This window comes from Rhinolophus sinicus, chromosome 12 (assembly GCF_057876585.1).
Source record: "Rhinolophus sinicus isolate RSI-liver-muscle chromosome 12, RSI-T2T, whole genome shotgun sequence".
Lineage (NCBI taxonomy): Eukaryota > Metazoa > Chordata > Mammalia > Chiroptera > Rhinolophidae > Rhinolophus > Rhinolophus sinicus.
In genome coordinates, this window is record NC_142512.1 from 16,537,232 (window position 1) to 16,557,297 (window position 20,066).

The 20,066-nt window shown below is 42.1% G+C and overlaps 1 protein-coding gene across 2 annotated transcripts; it reads right to left on the minus strand.

Annotated features, from left to right (window-relative positions):
* Positions 1 to 822: 822 nt before the first annotated feature.
* Positions 823 to 19,288, minus strand: TEKT1 (tektin 1). Of its 2 annotated transcripts, none has more exons than XM_019743786.3 (8): positions 19,152 to 19,288; positions 17,712 to 17,918; positions 11,947 to 12,112; positions 9,683 to 9,811; positions 8,992 to 9,135; positions 6,940 to 7,162; positions 1,537 to 1,733; positions 823 to 1,074 (listed from the first exon to the last, which is right to left on the minus strand). In XM_019743786.3, exons 2-8 carry the CDS (start codon positions 17,899 to 17,901, stop codon positions 867 to 869), a joined length of 1,257 nt encoding a protein of 418 aa, XP_019599345.3. In that variant the 5' UTR covers positions 17,902 to 17,918; positions 19,152 to 19,288; the 3' UTR covers positions 823 to 866. The 2 variants fall into 2 exon arrangements, with proteins under 2 accessions (XP_019599345.3, XP_074176163.2); XM_074320062.2 differs by having other exon boundaries at positions 8,992 to 9,204.
* Positions 19,289 to 20,066: the final 778 nt, after the last annotated feature.

Here is a 20,066-nt window from a genome sequence, read left to right on the forward strand (position 1 = left end):
ATGAGTACCACCGTGTATAAATCATGCGGGTATGGGTGTGGGGACTATTAAAAATGGCTTGTATTTACTGAACACTTGCTTCCACCTCTAACCTTCCCAGAGTTAGAGCTCCTCCTGGCAGAGCTGCCCACCCTACCGCTGACATGCAGTTCCCCTGGTTCCCTTTGGCCTTCCTCCAGCTTGTGAAGCAGTGATGTCCTCCCTCTGGCCCCCATGACTCCAGACAACAGCAACCTGGCCCACCTACCCCTCAAGCCCCACCAGTAGACTGACTTTCTAAGAGCTGGCGGGCTGTTTGGCCCTATCCTGTCTTCATTGTTTCTCCCAGAGGAAAGCCTCTTCAAGGCCGAGAGAGACACCTACAGGTGTTGGGGAAGGCGGAAGAGGCCTCCTGACCAGCGGCTGCTCCCCTCTCACCTATGCTCTGGAAGACTTGAAGAGGCTTCCTATGGGCCAGTCTGGATTTAAGTCAGCAGTCACAATGTTTTCAGGGGAAAAGGAATCCGGAGAAGCAAGAGAAATGTGTGCATCCCCCTCTTGTGGAATCAGGGGTCCAGCCCAACTACTGAACTCAAATGAATCTGAACTAAAATGTCTTGGACGCCTCCCCCAAAGCCCCAAGTCCTGCAATATTATGGGAATGGCCTGTGCTAATACATGGAATGTCACTGTCAAAACACCACCCCAGCAGCAGCACCAGCAGCACAGAGGCTTGCACGCAAACCTCAGCTCCTGAGCAGGTTGGAAACCTGGCCAAGAGGTTGTGGCGGGCTGACTAGAAGTGCCACCGTCCTGCAATGAGAGTTCTTCTGTACTACTTACTGTTTTATGACACTGTTTAATGAGAATCTGAATGATCCCCACTTTTAGCAGATGGCGTCGGGGCGGAGACCCCCAGCCCACTGCCCATGCTCATCCCCTTCCCGCAGCAGGATGGACTTCCTCATGTTCATACACAACACCTCATCGATGTAGATGGTGTTCTCTTTGACCTGGATCTCCTCCTGCAGCGCCAGTTGTCTGCGATTCAGCCCTTTCAGCTCCACCTGAGCTTGGGCCAATGTCTCCTTCAATCTAGGAGAAGAGGAAGAACATAAGGGAATCATTTATCACTCTGCATCGCTTGTTTGGGGGGGGGGGGGAAGTATTCATGTGCTCAGTACCGAAGCCAAATTGATATGTACTTCTCCCTCGCTTCTCCTTAAGACAGAGATTTCAAATTGGTGGCCACGGGCCAGATTCACAAGACAACATGAACTGCCAACATTTAAAACTACATTTTACCTAAACATCTGGACTTGGACTTCTTTAGAAACATTTAAACACTGGGCTCTATTTCCTGCACGGCAGCAATTGGCTGGTGTTAGAAAGGAAATCCTTGACCATTCTCTACGCGTAGAAAGGAACCCCTCAAACATTACAGATGCAAATATGCTCCTGCCCAGGCTTCACCCACCATGGCACTGCCTCGGCCTGTTCACAGTCCAGGTTTAAATGGACCCCCAGGGGCGCTCCACCGACCGGCTGCCAGCCTACCTTGCAACGTTGTGGGTGATCTCATGAACCTCCTTGATCAGCCGATACTGTGGCACATCACGACACAGCTCCACGTTAGGCCGACATGTCCTGGTCTCCAGGCGTGTATGAGCCACCTTGGCAGGACCTTCTTGGTCAAGGATGGCTTTTTCAAGAACTGCAACATTTTTCTCCTGGGAAGCAATCTCTTCCATGACCTTACAAACAGGATTAGAGTAGGTGAGACCAGGTTGGGCTCCTCAAAACTCAACAGCAGACACTCTGCAGAGGTCTTTTGTGATGGTGTAAGTTAGGAAGAGGGGACCTCAGACTTCTCCCCAAGCAGGGCCCCACAATGAGTCTGACCTCTCTTCCCTAGGGCAGTGATTGCTGGTGCGCAAGGCAACCCAACCTCCAAACCTCACAGATGGAATGGACATGACTGGTCATTGTTGCCTCATCTCCTTCCTAAATAATGTGAATCCCCTGGAGCGTGCCCTCAGCGAAGGCTGGAGGCTGTCCATTTACCTTTGTATCATGAGCAGAAAGCTGCCTATGTCCTTATCAATCTACCTACTAGCACCAGTTCTGTCCCTTAGAAACCTGGAAAAAGTGTGAACAGTTCAATCTAAGTTTCATTGGTTTCTTTGAAGATGGCTTTGTGCACAGAAAAGATTACTTAACAGTCACTAGGGGACCAGACGAGTGGCTCAGGTGGTTGGGGCGTGTTACTCCTAACGTGGAGATTGCAGGTTCAATTCCCACATGGGCAGTGAGCTGCGCCCTCTACAGCTAAGATTGTGAACAATAGCTCTCCCTGGAGCTGGGCTGCCATGAGCTGCCCCAGGCTGCTGTGTGCTGCCGTGGTCTACCATGTACCACCATGTGCCATTGTGAGCTGCCAGTGGCCAGCGAGAGCTGCCCTGAGCAGCTGACCGATGACTGACAATGGACTGCCTCAGCCAGGGGGAGCGCAAGGCTCATCATACCAGCATGGGCCAGGGAGCTGTGTCCTACACAACTAGACTGAGAAACAACAGCTTCAACTGGAGTGGGGGAAGTGGGCGGAAGAAGGGGGGAAAAAGTTACTTGGGTTTTTAGATTAATATTTAACTAGTTTAAAATTTTATTTCTTCCTTAAGCTTTAAAAAAACAACAACTACATCATGGAAAATTCCAAACATACACAAAACTAGCTAGTAATGAACCTCAAGTACCCATCATCAATTTAAGCAATGATCGATACATGGACAATCTTATTTCATCTATAACCCCCTCTCTCCACCCCTCCCCATAAGCTTAATTATTTTAAAGCAAATCCCGGATATTATATCACTTCAGTCTTAAATACTTGAGTATATATTTCTAAGATATGAGGACTCTTATTGTCTTTTAATCTAACTGCAATACCTTTGTGTGTGTGTCTGTCTCTCTCACACACACATCCACAAAGGAATGATTCTTTAATATTATCTAATATCTAGTGTTCAGATTCCCCTGATTGTCATATATTTTTTTGTAAGAGTTGATTTGTCAAATAGAATCCAAATGAGGTCCACCCATTGCATTTGGTTTTCCTAAGCCTTTTCTTAACATTTCTTAAGCTTTCCTTAAGTTCAGTTCACAGATATTATACTATTTTTAAATTTAGCCAATGTTAACAATAACTTTAAATTGATTTTGATTGATAGTTGCTCCCATTTCAAGCTTAATTAAAATCCTTTAAATAAAATCCTTTATTTAAAGCAGGATTTATAAATTTGACATATAACAAATATGTAGCATTTATAAATTTGATATAATACTTTGTAAAAACACTTGAGTTGTCTTAAGAAACAAGGCCTTCTGAAGTTCTTAAAAGATCTCATCAATCTAGTAAACTAGTAAAAAATGACTAATCTTAAATTCTCTTAAATATTTTAACATATTATAACCATGTCTTCAAACTTAAAATTTCAACTAAAATCATAAGACTAAACTATTTAATTACATATTGTGTTATAATTTTTAAAACAACAGGCCAAATCCTCTTAAATTCTACAAATACTTAAAATATCCAAAATACACAGATTCCTTAAAACAAAACTACTAGTACTACGGGCTAGATCAAAAATCAACAAACTATGGCCTATGGGCCAAATCCAGTCTGCCACCTGTTTTTGTACAAACTGAAATAAGAATGTTTTTTAAATTAATAGACTTTATTTTTTAAAGCAGTTTTAAATTTACAGCAAAACTGAGCGGGAAGTATGCCTATTTTTTCATTGGGCTGTTTGTTTTCTTATGATTGAGTTTTAAGAGTTCTTTGTGTATTTTGGATAGCAATCTTTTATCAGATATGTGTTTTTGAACTATTTTCCCCCAGTCTGTGGCTTGTCTTTCTATTCTCTTTTTATATTTTTAAGTAGTTGAAAAAAATCAAAAGAAGAAGACTATTTCGTGTCATGTAAAAATTACATAAAATTCAAATTTTAGTGTCCATAAATAAAGTTTTATTGGAACACAGCCATGCTTGTTCATTTATATATGGCTACTTTTAACTCTACAGCAGCAGAGTTAAGAAGTTGCAACAGTCTGTGTATGCTATACTCTCATTGCTTTGTGTTGCTGTCCAGAGTATTACAAATCCCAATGACACAGTTATAACTTGACAGCTTTCCAACTGCTACGTGTATCACCATACAGTGACAGCTTACTTTATTTTTTTATGACCAGTACATATTCATCATGCTGAAACAAAAAAAGCGAGCTTCGTGTATGGCACTTTTAAGGTGGAGTAAAGTGTAGATTTTGTTAATTAGATGGCAAAGCATTGTGTTTATTATGCAATGACCGTACAGCTGTGCTGGAAGAATACAGCATACGTCATTACCAGATGTCAACCATACATCACAATATTCCCAACTCACAGGAGAACAATGATCAGAACAACTGTAAATGGAAAACAGAATATCTCATCACTGCAGATTTTCTTCACAAAAATGAAAATAAGGCTATTATCAAAGTAAGGTTCCAAGTGTCTCATTTGTTATCCAAGCAAGGAAAGCCAATGGTGAGTTAATTAAATCATGTTTGATTGCAGCAGCTGAGGAAGTGTGTCCAGAGAATATAAATTTGTTTAAGACTATTAGTCTTTCTGCAAGAATAGTTGCTTGATGAATTAAGGACATTGGGAACAGCATCAATAGTCAGTTAAAAAAACAAGGCACACGATTTTGGATGCTTTTCTCTTGCTCTTCATGATTTGGCAGGTGTTCTGATGCTGCTCAGTTGTTTACTCAATGAGTCAGTGCTGCATTTGAAGTGACTAAAGCATCAGCCTCTATGAATGGTTCCATGAAATAACTACAGGTGAGGATATTTTCAAAAAGTTGAGAAAACACTAATTCAATACAACCTGAAGTGGAATCTGCTAAGTGTTATAGCTGATGATGGTATAAATATATGTGGAGCAGAAAAGGCTTGGTTGAACATATTTACAGAGCTTGTGGAAATGTAAGCTATTTAAAGCCTCTGGTTATTCATAGTATTTTTCATCAGAAACTACTTTGCAGAAAATATTTGGATCATGTGTTATTGAATCAATAGCATCAACAGTGAACTTCATTAGCTCTCGTGGATTTGACAATCGTCAATTCTGTGAATTTTTGTCAGAAATAGAAGATGAATATCCTGACTTGCCTAGTACTCAGCAATTCAATGGTTTAGCAGTGGCAACACTTTCTTGTGACTTATTTTTAGCTCATAGCCAAGACCAAAATTTTTCTGAACAAGAACTACTACCCTCAACCACTATTATCAAACACCGAACGGCTTTGGAAGTTAACTTCTGCTGCAGAGTGAATACTATTTCTTAATGAATCCAACCTAAATTCACAAGGTAAGACAGCACTTAAAAGCAAAGCAGTCAAGTCATTTCAACAACTAACGTAGTTTGAATTACAAATAATATCAAGCTGCTTTATTCGCTTCCTGTGCTGTCAAAAGTTAAAACAAGAAGTAAGACCTCCATTCCCACACAGATTTGTAGTAGCAGATATATTTCCCAAATTCCAGCAGTGGGTGTTTGTTTGTTTGTTTGTTTGTTTTTTGATATCAAAGCAAGTGCAAAGGAAATTTTCATATTTCAAAATCCACTTAAGTGCACAATTGAAGAGCTTCTACATATGCTGCAACTGGAAGTGATTAATCTGAAATGCAACGACATGTTGAAAGGCCAATATCAGGAGAAGAATCTAATAGAATTCTATAAATGCCTTCCAAGCGATAAATATGTTCAATTATCATATATAGTAGATTGCTATCAGTTCTTGGCAGTACCTATCTCAATTAAAACACATTTTCAAAGATGAAACATATAAAATCTCATTACAGATCAGCATTCACAGATCAAAATTTGCAATCGATTTTGACGGGAAATACTATCCCACAATGACCTTTGATTACATTCTAGCTTGTCCTGCTCTTTGCATAAATAAATCTGGTCCGACAACTAGACGCTGAGTTTCATGCAGCAGGAGGGCCAGGCTTTGGGAGTCGAGCAGGCCTGGGCTCTAGTCCCAGGCTGACAGCGATGCACCTTGTCACCCACGTCTCACTTTCACCATCAGTAAAATGCAAAGGTTGGGTTACTGTTCCCATGTTACAGGTGAGACACGAGGCTCAGAGAGCTTGAGGGATCTGCGTGAGGCACTCAGCTTGTCTGTCACTAGCCCGGATTGGGGTCCACATTATCTTCAGTCCAAATCCCACACTTGTTCTACTAGACTCGACTTCTCAGTGTCGCTGAGTTTCGCCTGTGGCATGGTCATATACACTCTGGATCCGGGGGTCTCTGCAGGGGAGGGAAGTGTACTGCAGCAGGCTCGTGTGGGCTCTCGTAGTTAAATATTCAGGAACTTTGCCAGACCATTGTTAAATGGGTAGTTTGACATCAACCATGGTGGGAGTATTTACATGTGTACCCTGAAAATCTGCAAGTTCTACAAAACAGGGCCTTTTTTTCGTGAGAGCCAGTTTACAGGCACACCACTGGTAAACAGGAGAGACTACCAGCCAGCATCCCGAAGTCACAGCTGGGTTTAGAGAAACTGGTTGCATTCAACTCATGGAACTTCGGAATCATAAATAAGATCTGAGACCATATAGTAAGTACATCTCCATATTTCACAGGAGACACTGAGGCCCAGAGCGAGGAGATGGCTTGCGCTTTGCAACAATGAGTGACCACGGAGGCCCAGAGTGGGACCAAGTCCCACTCTAGGCCCCCAAAACCCAAAGCCTGCTGCTAAGATGGGGAGATGTCAATGACCCTTACTCCCAAGACCACAAGTGCAGAAGAGCAGCGGCCTGGCCCTGAGGACGTTCCAGGTTTCCATGGTGAAACCTGAGTTTGTGCTTCCATGGGCCCTGCAGGGAGCTCACCTTGGACAGATGAAGGGCCAGCTTGTCCCTGGCATCCTTGGTCTCCTTCAGCCCATTCTCGAATGCTGTGTCCACCACGTGGCATTGCCTGCGCAGGTCGTTGGACGTCTGGGACAGGACTCGGTCTACCAGGGCCTTCAGCATCAGGGAGTTGTTCCTCTGCTTGTCAGCCTTCTCCACGTTGGTGTTGGAGAAGTCTAACCAGTCTTCCAGACTCACAGAGCTGAAACAGAACCCATGCTTTCGTTCACAGCATATTTGGTCCGGGGAGGGGGTGTGGGGAGGGGACTAGCTCCTGGAAGTCCACTGGAACCTAAGCCTACCTCCACCACCAGAAGCTCCTAGAACGTTTCCCCACTTCCAGGCAGAGCGAACAGTGGTCTGTCAGTGGCAACAGCTGTCACTTTGGGGAAACCTGCTTTGTGCCAGGCACTCGACTAACACTATACAGATGTTATCTCATTTAATCCACACAATGGCCTAACAAGCTAACTTTTATAACCCCCATTTTACAGATGAGGAAAGCTGAGGCTCAGAAAGATGGAGTAACTTATTCAAGATCACACAGATAAGGACAATTTGAGCATCAAAATAAGTAATAGTAGTAACAGATTATAACACAATGAATAAGATGGGAAACACTGAGTCCATATTGATATAAACCAGTAAGTGAATAAATTGCTAGTTTAACAAGGAACTGTTTTATGTAACAACACTGATCAATCTCAATGTTGATTGGAAAAACACTGATACATGCACAAATAGATAGTATATGATGCTACTTAACAAGCATAAAAGCAGGCAAAACAAACCTATTAGAAGTCAGGAATGTGGTTACCTTTGGAAAGGAAAGGCAGAAAATTGATCAAGAGAGAACAGGGTGGGGGTTTCTGTGGTGGTGGAAATGTTTCATTTCTTGACCAGGTTGGTGGTTCCATAAGGACTGGTCACTGTGATTAGTGTCACCTAATTAGATGGCCCTCAATGACCCCTGCCTCCTGATATTCACACATTTGTGTAAGCCTCCCCCTTGAGTCGTAGGATGAACTCATGGACCCATTTCTCACTAATAAAAGTGATGAGATGTCATGTCTGTGATTAGTTTAAAAGGAGATTGTAGCCTTAGTTTTGGAAGCACTGCCCCTCCTGCTTCCTCTTGGCTCACTCACTGTGGGGGAGGCCAGCTGCCATGTCCTGAGACAGCCCCAGGGAAAGTCTCACATGGCAGGGCCTGCCATAACTCCATGGATCTGGAAGTGGATCACCACCCCTACCCAGTCGAGCCTTCAGATAAGATCACAGCCCAGGAGACAGCTTGACTACGGCCTCCTGAGACGTGAGCCGGGGGCACTAGTTAAGCAGTGCCTGGGTTTCTGACCCACAGAAACTATGAGACAATACATGTTTATCATTTGAAGCTAAGTTTGGGGATAATTTGTTATACAGCAAAAGATAACTAATACAATGATAATTCATTAAACTGTAAGCTTATTACTATTTGTGTATTTTTCTATATGTATGTTTTACCTCAAAAAAGAAGGCTTAAAAGTTAGAATGAGTTAGGTCTGTGATGTAATGTTAATTGAAAATATAAGTTAGATATTGCAGAAAAGCTACATAGTATAACCCCATTTTTGTCAACAAAACAAAATTTGTGTGTGTGTGTGAGTGTATACCTACGTTTGTATGAACATACAAATAACACTGGCTATTTCAAGGGGTAATAATGTAAAGGGGTAGATAGAGGGAAATTATTAACTTGTCCTTTATACATTTTTAGATTCTTTTCCTTATTAAGAACACAAATAGGTAAAAGAATACATTTTAAATGTTTAAAGATTTTTATATCAGACATTCTTAAAGTGGGGCCTAACCTGGAACCTCTGGCCCTTTCTCAGAGTGGTCACCACTCAGCACCTGCCACTGTCCCAAGCCTGCCTCCTCCTAGCTCCAGCCTGCTGTCCGGATGACATGCTAGGTCCTGCCTGCCTGGCTGAGAAGCACTGTGACATTACACAGCAGGGAGGACAGCATGGCCAGGCCACCACTCACTTTGGTTCAACCCTCACGACGTTCTCAGAATATCTGATGTTTGGTGAGTTGTTATTGAGTGAGACACAGATGTCATCAATGGTCAGGGCCACAAACTTGTCCTTCAGGTCCTTTTCAAGATTGTACTTTGCAGAGCGGTTCAGCCTGAAGGGAGAAGGGAAAGGTGTCTCCCTCTGGAATGCCCAGGCGGCACCCACAGCCTCTCCGGAGACCCTGGAAAAGGAAGCTAAAGCTAGGTCCAGTACAGGACGGCGGCACTCCCTCCCCACCTCCCATCACCATCTCCTACCTCCCCCTGGTATATATACACCATTAGATGCTTGGTGACAAACTAAAGTAACCAAGCCTGGACTTCAATGTCCTTCCTCCAACTGTGACATTTTCTGATGTCACCACTGTGGCATACTCTATGAGATCAGCCCTGGCAAAAAAAAAACCCACTCCCGCGCCCTCCGGTTTATAATCACGGGTGGGATCCGGACATCGCCACCCACCACCAGAGGGCGACTGTCTGTATGGGAGGCTGTCCAGGCCTCAGGCTGAGTGTTCCCAGGCCACCTCCGGGCGTGGAAAGCACTCGTAGGAGTATTAAACCCCATTCTTTCCGTGCCATGGAGCCCAGTCTTTGCAGGCTCTGCCTTTTCTAGATATGCTCAGTGGAGACGCGGAGGGTGGGCCCGCACAGCAAGACCTGATCTGCTCGGTCGTCTCCTCCAGGCTGCGGGTCAGCAGGGCCATCACCCCCCGGATGATCTCAGCCTCCTTGATCAGCTCCTGCTCCACTTCATCATGCACCAGGTCAATGCCTACTCGCTTCTCCCTGACCAGAGAGAGGCAGCAGGTCAATCCAACGGGCAGAGGGAGGCAACTCAATATTTGCTAACATCTGAACATTTGAAGCCATCTGGACAACTAGTTTGAGTAGCACCCAATCCGTCTGGATGACGTGGCCGGGACTGTACGCTAATTGGTGTCTTTGAGCCTGAAAGAATCCAAAACGCAATAAAGAAAAATGGATCGGTGACTGGTCACTTGGTCTGAAATGAAAAATGCCAGGTAGATATTTCCCCCTTAATTTGGCCATCAGTTCTGAGGCCTTTTCCTTCTTACCTATTTACTGGAAACATTTCTTTAGGCTTAAAATTTCAAAGACATAGGTTTCCTTCCTTGATCCTAGTTCCATTTTTTTTTTGACAAGGATTTGAATCCAGAAAGATGCTTTATAATAATGATACTAATCTTAATGCCAACATTAATATCACCCCCACTACTGAGCTCTTACGCGGTGACGGGCATTGTACTGAGCTTTTCATACGAAGGCTCTCACTTCATTAGCCCTTTACAAGTACAGGTGAGGAAACTGAGTTTCAGAGAAGTTTAGCCCAATGTCACAGAACTGGGTATCCCACATGCTTTTAACCACTGTGCTGTTACTCCCCAAATTGACCAGTCACTGCCTGATATTTTGTTCTTTTCTACTCTGCGTGACAATGCCTGGGAGGAAGGCTCCACCACTCACCAGCTGTGTGGCCTTAGGCACATTGTATAATTTTTCTGTGCCTTGCTTTCCTTTTCTGTGAAATAGGGATAATAATTAGTATTTCATAGGGCCGTGGCAAGGAACTGATGAGATATAAAAGCAGGCAGCACCAAAGCTGGCACATAGCAGCATGTCCTCGATCGATTTAGCAACATCTACATTCGAACCATCCTTAGGTGTAGTAGACTTCAGCTAATTGGATGTTGGGCTCTTGGATCACCTCTATTTCCCTTTGCTCCCCACACTCTCGAAATCTGGCTGCCTGGGAGATTGATGCCTGGTTGCTGCAGAGGGTCCTGGCTAAGCACATTGAAGGAACAGGACTTTGCAGGAAGAGGGAACAGTGTGGCCAGAGCCATGGTGGATTTGGGGAAATGTAAGGAGCTCAGCACACCTAAGCACCTCCCACTGTTGGTGATGAGGTACGGGCCCGGAGAGGTCACTGGGGCTCCCATCGTGATGAGCCTTGTTTACCAGGCTAAGAAGTCTGAACTGCATCTTGAAGGCGTTGGGGTATGGGTTTGTAATTTAAATGAGTTTTAAAAATGTGCATTGGGAAAAGTTCACTCAACAGCCAGTGTGGATGATGGACTGGATTGGAGGGGCTACGCTGGTAGCAAGAAGACCTGTTAGGGCACACCAGTGAGGACTGCAACAGGGAACAGGTCTGGAAATCATCAGCATGACCCCAGAGAAGAGAGAATCATCCTACTCCAAGGAATTCGAGGAAAGAAATTATAATAAAGTGTATGTTTGCACAGTGCAATTGGACAAAGTGCTCCGTATGCCTCTGTGTATTGGAGCAGACTTCTCGTCCTCTAGTAACTGTAGTATCTGCTCTGCCCGCCCAAAATAAAGGTTACCATTTATTTCCCAGGTTTCTATTGGTGTGGCCATGTGACTAAGTTCTGGTCAATAGGATACAAGTAGAAATGGGGAATGCCAAACCCTTATTATTCCTGTTTGCTGGAACGTAGACATAATGGCTGGAGCTCTAGCTGCCATCTTGAATCACAAGGTGACCTTGTGGAGCAACAAGATAGAAAAGGCCTGCGACCCTGACACTGTGGCACGCCATGCCAACCTTGAACTAGCTCCAGATTCCTTAAATGTGAGAGAGGAAGAAACTGTCTTATTTAAGTGCAGTGTTATTTTGCGGTTTTCTGATGACCCACAGCCAAACCTAGTCCTAACTTGTATTTAAGTTAATTAGTCAAGAGCAGAGTTTAGACATAAACCCAGTCCTGTGCTCCTTGCACTGCCCAGCAGCACCCTCATGCCGAGATAATTTCAGGCTCTAAAGGAGCACATGCTCATTTGCCCCATCTAGCCAACCACCGAGCACAGGCAGCTTCTACCACCCAGCATTTCATTTCTCACAACAGATGATTCATTGGAGGAAACTTCCCTCCTACCTATATTCCAGACACGTCTGCGTGATGTGCAAGGGCTCTTTCAAGCTCTCCATGGCTTTCTCCAATCTGGTCTGATATGTGAGTAGATCTTCAGTCACATACACGAGCTGCTCAAGTTTGTCATCTAACTCCTTCTTCCAGAACCTGACTTCCTCAAGTCTCTGTTCTGAAGCACAGAGAGAAGATACACCAGGGTTAATCTACTCCCACTTCAGCCAACTTTTGGATTAGAAACCTGAAGACTGTTGCTAAATACCTGAGATATGTTCTTCGTTTCTTAGAGCTGTGCCACTTGGCCATCTTTTCATCTTTATAAACATTTATTAACAAGAAGGGAGGGAGGAAGGTATAGTTCTTCTTACATTCAACACCAAATTAATCCAAAGATCATTCTACACTTGTTGTCTTCAATGCCTGAACCATGCAGTATACTATGATAAATTTCTTGTACAACTTTTTGTTTTTGGAGGGATTAATAATTGTATTTTTGCTTTACTTTCTACATATTACTAATTTTTCTTCATACTTTCTGATAGAACTGCAGTAGTGCTCCTTTATCAGCAGTTTCACTTTCCACAGTTTCAGTTACCCGCAGTCAACTGCAGTCCGAAAATATTAAATGGAAAATTCCAGAAATAAACAACTCATAGGTTTTAAATTACGCACAGTTCTGAGTAGCATGATGGAATCTTGTACTATCCTGCTGCATCCCACCTGGGACATGAGTCATTCCTTTGTACAGCATATCCATACTATATACACTACCTGATGGTTAGTCACTGAGAAGCCATCTTGGTTATCACTTAGTAGCCGTCTGGGTTCTCAGATCCAATGTCATGGTATACTAGTACTTGTGTTCAAGTAATCCTTATTTTACTTAACAATGGCAATAATGGACCTAAAAGTAGTGGTGCTGGCCATTCAGATACGCCAAAGAGAAGCCATATATGCTTTCTTTAAGTGAAAAGGTATGCATGTTTAGGAAAAAACATAGTATGTTTTTGCATAGGGTTTGGTACTATCCACAGTTTCAGGCATCTACTGGTTTTCTTAGAATGTATCTCCCACATATAAATGGGGCTAGTGTATAAATATCCTCTCAATATATTCAAACCCATCAAGTAGTCTATTGATTCTGTTTCCTGGATTTCCTTTCCTCCTCTTTCTCGGTTTACTCCTTCAATGTGCTGAAGCACATCCTTCAGGAACCTCCTAAGAGATGGATGCATGTGAGATAAAATGCCTTGCAAGTCTGTAAATGCCTTTATTCTGCCCTCATCATTCAGTTATATTTGACTGTGTATAGATTTATAGGTTATAAATAATTTTCATTTAGAACTTTGATGGCATTGTTTCATTTCCTTCTTGTTCCCAGCATTTCTGTTGAGAGGACTGATGCCATTCTGATTCCCGATTCTTTGTATAATCTGTGACCTAAAAAGCTTTTAGGAATTTCTTCCCTATTTTCCTAGTATCCTAAAATTTCATACTGGCATCAATATTATTTAATTTTTATGCCAGACACTAGGCATGCCCTTTTAATCTGAAAACCTAGATCCTTTCCTTCTAGGCAATTTTCTTGTATTCTCTCATGGATGATTTCCTCTCCTCCATTTTCTCTGTGCTCTTTCTGGAACTCCTGTTAGATATGCAGCCTCCCAAATGGATCCTCTAATTTTCTTACCATTTCTCTCCTGTTACCTCTCTCTCTCTCTCTCTCTCTCTCTCTCTCTCTCTCTCTCTCTCTCTCAATTCCTAGAGATTCTTCAACTTTATCTTTCAACTCTTCTTCTGATTTTTAAAAAATGTTCTGCTCTCATATTTTTAATTTCCAAGAACACTTTCTTGTTCTCTGAATGTTCTTTTTTAAAACTCCTCCTCTTGTTCCATGGATATATCTTCTCCGAGGATCTTATAATGTATTTTTCTCTTTTGCTCTGTGCACTGGCTGTTTCTTGAGTTTCTGTGTGTGTGTGTTTGTTTCTTTGTTTTGGTATCTTTCCTGTAACAGGCTTTCCTCAAATGTTCGGTGATTTCATCTGAGTACATTTAAGAATAAAATGTTATGATGCTAACTGGAAGCTCTGTCTGCTGGGACAGGGATTGTCAACCAGAATGCTTTACTGTCTAGAGAGATCAGGCAGGGCCCAGGCATTTCATTGGAGAATCCCCAAATGTTATTATCTATAGATCGTTCCTTTCAACGAGTTACTTTCTCCATAGAGAAATCTTCCAATTTCCTTTCTGAGGGTATAAGCCTGGTGACCAGCATCCTGGGAACCTGGAACTTGAAGAGTTACTGTTCAGTGAGTAGACTTTCATTGAATTCTTTAGCCTTTAGCCTTCTCTTGGGGGAGGGAGAGACAGATTGGGGTTAGTGGCTCTTTATAAAGACTTTCAACCTATCTTGTTTCCAGCTCTATCCTGAACCTCCAAGCTTCCGAGGTGATAGGATGCTTCCAATTTTAAGCAATTCAAGGTTTCTGCAGCATGAATTTGCAACGTGAATTGTCTAGCTTCTTACTGTCCTCTACCTACGCAGGCTTTTTGCAGTCCGTAAGTGTGTTACCCCTTGACCTTTTGCTTTCTAGTTTCCAAAATCTTGTCTTTGTCATTTGTCTAATATTGCTACCCCTTCTTGCTCTCTCTCCCTGTCTCTCTGTCTCTCTCTCTCACATCCTTGAGGTATACTTTCATTAATGCTTTACTATTACTTTGTTGGAATTTTGAAAGGAATGGAAGATAAATACACGTGTTCCATCCACTGTGTAAACTGAAGTCTCCCCGCTCACACTTTGTAATTGACTTCCACCCTCACCTTGCATCCTCCACTACCCTACTGGACCTGCTATGTAAAACGTCACCGATAATCTGCAATTCGCCAGTTCAAATGTGTTTTTATTCAGCTCTCAACCTCCTTGAGATTTGTCCAACCACTATTGTTGATGAGCACACGGATAGTTTCTAGTTTGGTGCTATTACAAAAAGAACTGCTTTGCAGCATATATCTTTGGTAAACAAATGTAAGAATCTTATTGGGTATATACCTAAAAGTGGAACATTTAGGTCAAACTGTACGCATATGTTCAGCTTCAGTAGATACTGCCAAAGCTTTCCAGAATGGTTACACTTCCAATGTTCACAGCATAAATTTTCCAATTTACATTTCCTCCAGTAGGATACGAGAGTTCTGGTTGCTCCACATCTTCTCTGATACTTGTTATTTTTCTTTTTCTTTATTTTCTCCCCCTCTTATTTAAAGACTCCTCCCCCTCTCCCTCCTCCTTCTCCTCCTTCTTTTTCATTTTAGCTATTCTGGTGAGTGTGTAATGGCATCTGAACTGTGATTTTAATTTGTATATCCCTGCTGACTAATGAAATTAAAGTACCTCTTCATATGCTCATTAACTGTTTAGATTTCCTCACTTGTAAGGCGTCTGTTAAGTTTATTGCCCATTTTTCTATTGAGTTGTCTGCCTTTTTTGTCCCTATTTTTAAAAGTTCTTACATATGATCTGGATATAAATCCTTTGTCCGTTATGTATATTATGAATATTTTGTATACATATAATAGGAATATATATAATATGAATATACTCTGTGGGTTGCCTTTTCAGTCTCTTAATGAAGTCTTTTGATAAACAAGATTCTTCATTTTAATATAGTCTAATTTATTATTTTTTTCTTTTATGATTGGTTACTTTGTGTCCTGCTTAAGAATAAGTAATCTTTGCCTTCTTCAAGTCATGAAGATGTTATTCATCAAAAGTTTTATTGTTTCACCTTTCCCATTTAGATATGCACTCCATGTAGGTTTAATTTTATATATATATGCCTGGGGTGCCAAAAAATGTATACACATGACTGTATTCATCTTTTGTTATTGGTATATATTGAGCATTACAATTTTAATACAGTTTTTTCCTGTCTTAAAATATGTATACATTTTTTTGGCACCCTCTGTGTGTGTGTGTGTGTGTGTGTGTGTGTATAAAATATACAGAATGAAGTAGGGGTTAGGGGTCAGAATATAATTTTTTCCAATTGACCAATTTATTGGAAAGGCTACCCTTTTTCTGCTATACTGCAGTACTATTTTTGTCATAAATCAAATGATTGTACATGTGTGGGTTTGTTTCTGGACTACCTATTATGTTCCATTGGTCAATCTGTTTATCCTTGCCTAAACCTCACTGTCTTAATTATTACAGCTTTATAATGGGTCTTAGAATCTACAGTAAAATATTTTGTCTTCCAGCTTTGTTCTTCTTCAAGATCTCCATGTCCATTCTTGACCCTTTGCATTTCCATATGAATTTTAGAAGCACTTTGCCAATTTTATAAAAAAAAAAAAAAAAAAAAAAAAAAAAAAAAAAAAAAAAAAAAAACCTGCTGAGATTTTCATTGGTATTGATTTGAATCTACAGACTAATTTAAGAATTGTCATCTTTAAAATATTGAGTCTTCCAATCCATAAACTGATATATCTCTGCACTTATTTAGATTTTCTTTAACTTCTTTGAGTAATGGTTTGTAGTTTTCAGTGTAGACCTCTTGCACATCTTTTGTTAGATTAATTCCTAGATATCTGATGTTTTATGATGCCACGTTAAATGGCTGATATTTTTAATCAGTTAATGAATCAATGAAGTTAAGTTTCAGACCTTGAAACCTTTGTTCTCATGCCTATTGAAACACAATCATTGTAAAAAATGCATCCTTATTCTAACACCTACCTATGTGCACAATTATTTAGAACAGGCCTGCCTATAGGCTGATATCAGGGGTAAAGTTCAACCCATCAAGATATGCCTAATATCTAAGTAACATTACTGATCTGAAGAAGCTTTGGTTTATTGGAGGTTGAAAAACTAGCCACACTTAGACAAGTTTTACACTCATGTGTTTTTGTTTATCCTGACCAATGTTATAAATACATTAAATCAGTTGCCAACATTTTAAAAATGTATAAAATTTCAGCTTTCCAGATTCCCTTTTTAAAAAATCAGACAATCGGCAACATCAGGCCCATAGTCTTTCTTGGAAAAAACAGGTTGAAATTGAGCAGCCGCTACCTCCTTAGATGGAGCACATCCTCCAGGTTGCCACCCTCCCCACAATTCCCTATTATATTAGGGGGTCTTATTCAACCCCCTATGTTATCTGCCCAACCGTTATAGACACTTGAGTTTGTGACCTTGGGTTTATCACTTTTTGGCATTTTGGGAGTTTTGTTTGTTTCATTTTATGTTTATTTCTGTTTTGTTTATTTAAGGGCACTGCCCTTTAAGTGCTGTTTTTAAGAATGGAATTGTCAAGAGAAAATTACTCTTCCTTTAAGAATCAGCCCAAGGAAGTCTTTCCCAATTCTACTTTTGCACCTATCTGATTATATTCTAATTATTAATGTTTGTATTTTTTTCCTCCTCAAGCCAGGAGCCCCTAAAAAGTACAGATTCTGATCATTCCTTGTGACATCCCCCGTACTCAGTCTATAGATGCTCTTAGATGTTCAATAAATGTGTATCAAATCAATAAATGAATGAATCATAGATGATAAGCTGGCTGAAAGTCAGACTGAGTTACTATGTCTCTATCTTAGCACAGTGAACTTAATTAAACAGAACCTAGAGAATACACATTTTCTCTAATATTTAAAGACCATACATTGCTACTTCTGAATATGAAGTGCAAATGACAGCCTAGCTAAACCTGAACAGTTTCATCCAGACATGGTCACAAGTACACCAAGGGTCTTATCTTACCTAGTTTCTTGTTCACATCACTTTGAGACTTTCTTGTGGTCTTTTCAATTTCATCCACAAGCCTCTGGCTTTCTGCCACCAGGCGTTCAGACCGGGATCTTTCGGCCTCCGCTCTGTGGTACTGGTTCTTATTAGCGATGTGCCACTCCAAAGGCAGGAACTTCGGTGGAGCTTGTAGTAGTTTGGCCATTTGAGGTTTCCAAAGTCCTGATCAAAGGCAGACTTCTTTTAGATTAACTGAAAGCAATTTGTCCTCTTTTAAATGTCAATTTTTTTCCATGATATACATTCCAAAAAGTGCATATATCATAACCTGTACACAGAATGAACATATCCGTGCAGCCAGCATGCAGATCAAGAAATAAGCATTACCAGCACCTCATGCCTCTTTCCAGTCACTATTCTCCACACCCCTCCCCACAGGGTCACCACTATCCTAACTTTTAACACTATCGTTCTGCTGGTTTTGAACTTAATTTAAACGGAATCGTACAGTATGTACTCTTTTGTATCTGACTTCTTTCACTCAACATATGTTGCTAAGATTCATCCGTATTGTTGATATAGTTGTAGTTTGTTCATTCTCGTTGCTGTGTAGTATAGCGTTGTATAAATATCCCAAATTTTCTCTCTTTTTTTATTGTTTATGGATATTTGGGTTGTTTCCAGTTTGGAGTTATCATGAGAATGCTATGAAGATTCCCATACGTGTCTTTTAGTGAACACATACATGCCTTTTTATAACTCATTAGAATTGCTGTGCTATAGGGTAGTGTTCAATTTTAGTAGACATTGCCAAAGAGATGAATCCAGACATGTTTTCATAAAAAATGAGAAAGTATGATATCTGTACACTGCGAACCGAGTATTGAGCCTATTCAGCAGATAAAAGAATCTAAAAAATTCCCAGGGCAAAGCAAAGGAGAGAACAGGAAGGGGAACACATGAGAAGGCAGCAGGCAGAGGCCTGCAGCAACAGAAAGACTAAAATTTCTGTTTTATGAGGTGTGCACCTCATCTGTACACCTCTGATTTCATTTTGAAAACTGCCTTTCTCAAGCCTCAAATCTGCCCCACACAGACATCTGAGCGCCTGCCCTTAGGGGCGTTTGGATCTCTGAAGCCCTTCAAACATACAAGAATGGAACCTAGTCAGATCTTGGCTGAGCACCCCAGGCCACCCAGCCTCCTCAGGCAACATGGAGTCTCCGGATTTCTTCTTAGTCCAGTCTCTCCTATAGCCTCTACCAAGTTTGGCTCAGGGTGGGGGCTCAAAATTTAACCAAAACTCTGGATAAGACTCTGGAGTAGCCTCCAGAGAAATCAAAATTAGGGCTAAATTAGGTCGAAATTAGACGTAATCCCAACGGGCATAAGGCTTTGAGTAGGGCTGAGGGCTACAGTTAAGGATTAATGGGGTGGGGCCAAGGGTGTACTTACCTCAGCGCCTCGAAGAACAACTACACCAGCTTGGGATGGGAGCCTCCTAACCCCAACTAGAACTCCGGACTCTTTTAGAAGAGGGAGGTAAACTGCGCAGTCTCCATGGCAACCGGTGACGCGTCACCTAGGCAAAGGGGGCGGGGTCGGTCGCGAAGCAGCCGCTGGAAGGCTCTGCGCAGGCGCGAATTCTGCGGTCCCCAAAGCGTGACACAGGGGTGTGGCCTGGGAGAGGTTGCCCAGATGCTCAGCCAGCTCATCTATCACAAAGACGCGGACACCAATCAAGAGACAGCAGCCAAAAGCCCAAGCTGGGACTCAGGAGACCTGCGTCTAGCCCTGGCCGGGCCGCTGGCTGGGTTTCCTCGGGTCAAGCTGCTCCCTCCCACTGGGTCTCGGACTCTCCAGGTATACAGTGGGACTGGGCTGGACGAAGCCTTCAGGCCCTCGCAGCCGCAGGCTGGCCCGGACTACTAAACCACAGACCCGGAGCTGCAGGGAGGAGATGCGAGAGATTCCTGAGATTGTCGCGCGGGGAAGGAGAAAGGAGGAAGAAGTGAGAGGAGTCACCTAGACCCAGGGCCCAAGCCTGGCTCCTAGGCGTTCAGCCTTCTCCAACCCGGAGGGGTGGCCTGACCCAGAGCTAGGAGTCAGAAGTAGTTTCTCCATTGATAAAATGAGCGGATTGTAGCTCCCAAACTAAGAGTACAGTGCTCAGGTTATATTCTTTATGTTTGTAGTACTGGTAAAGCATTAATGTGTAGGAAATAAAGAAAATATACAGTGGAGGGAAATGCGATTGGATACACTGACCTGGATCCCTGTCCACACAGAAAGTGGGTATTCAACTCTCCCGCATATAAGGTTATGCACTTCACCGCACTTACACCAGCCAATCGAAGGCAACCTCTCTCT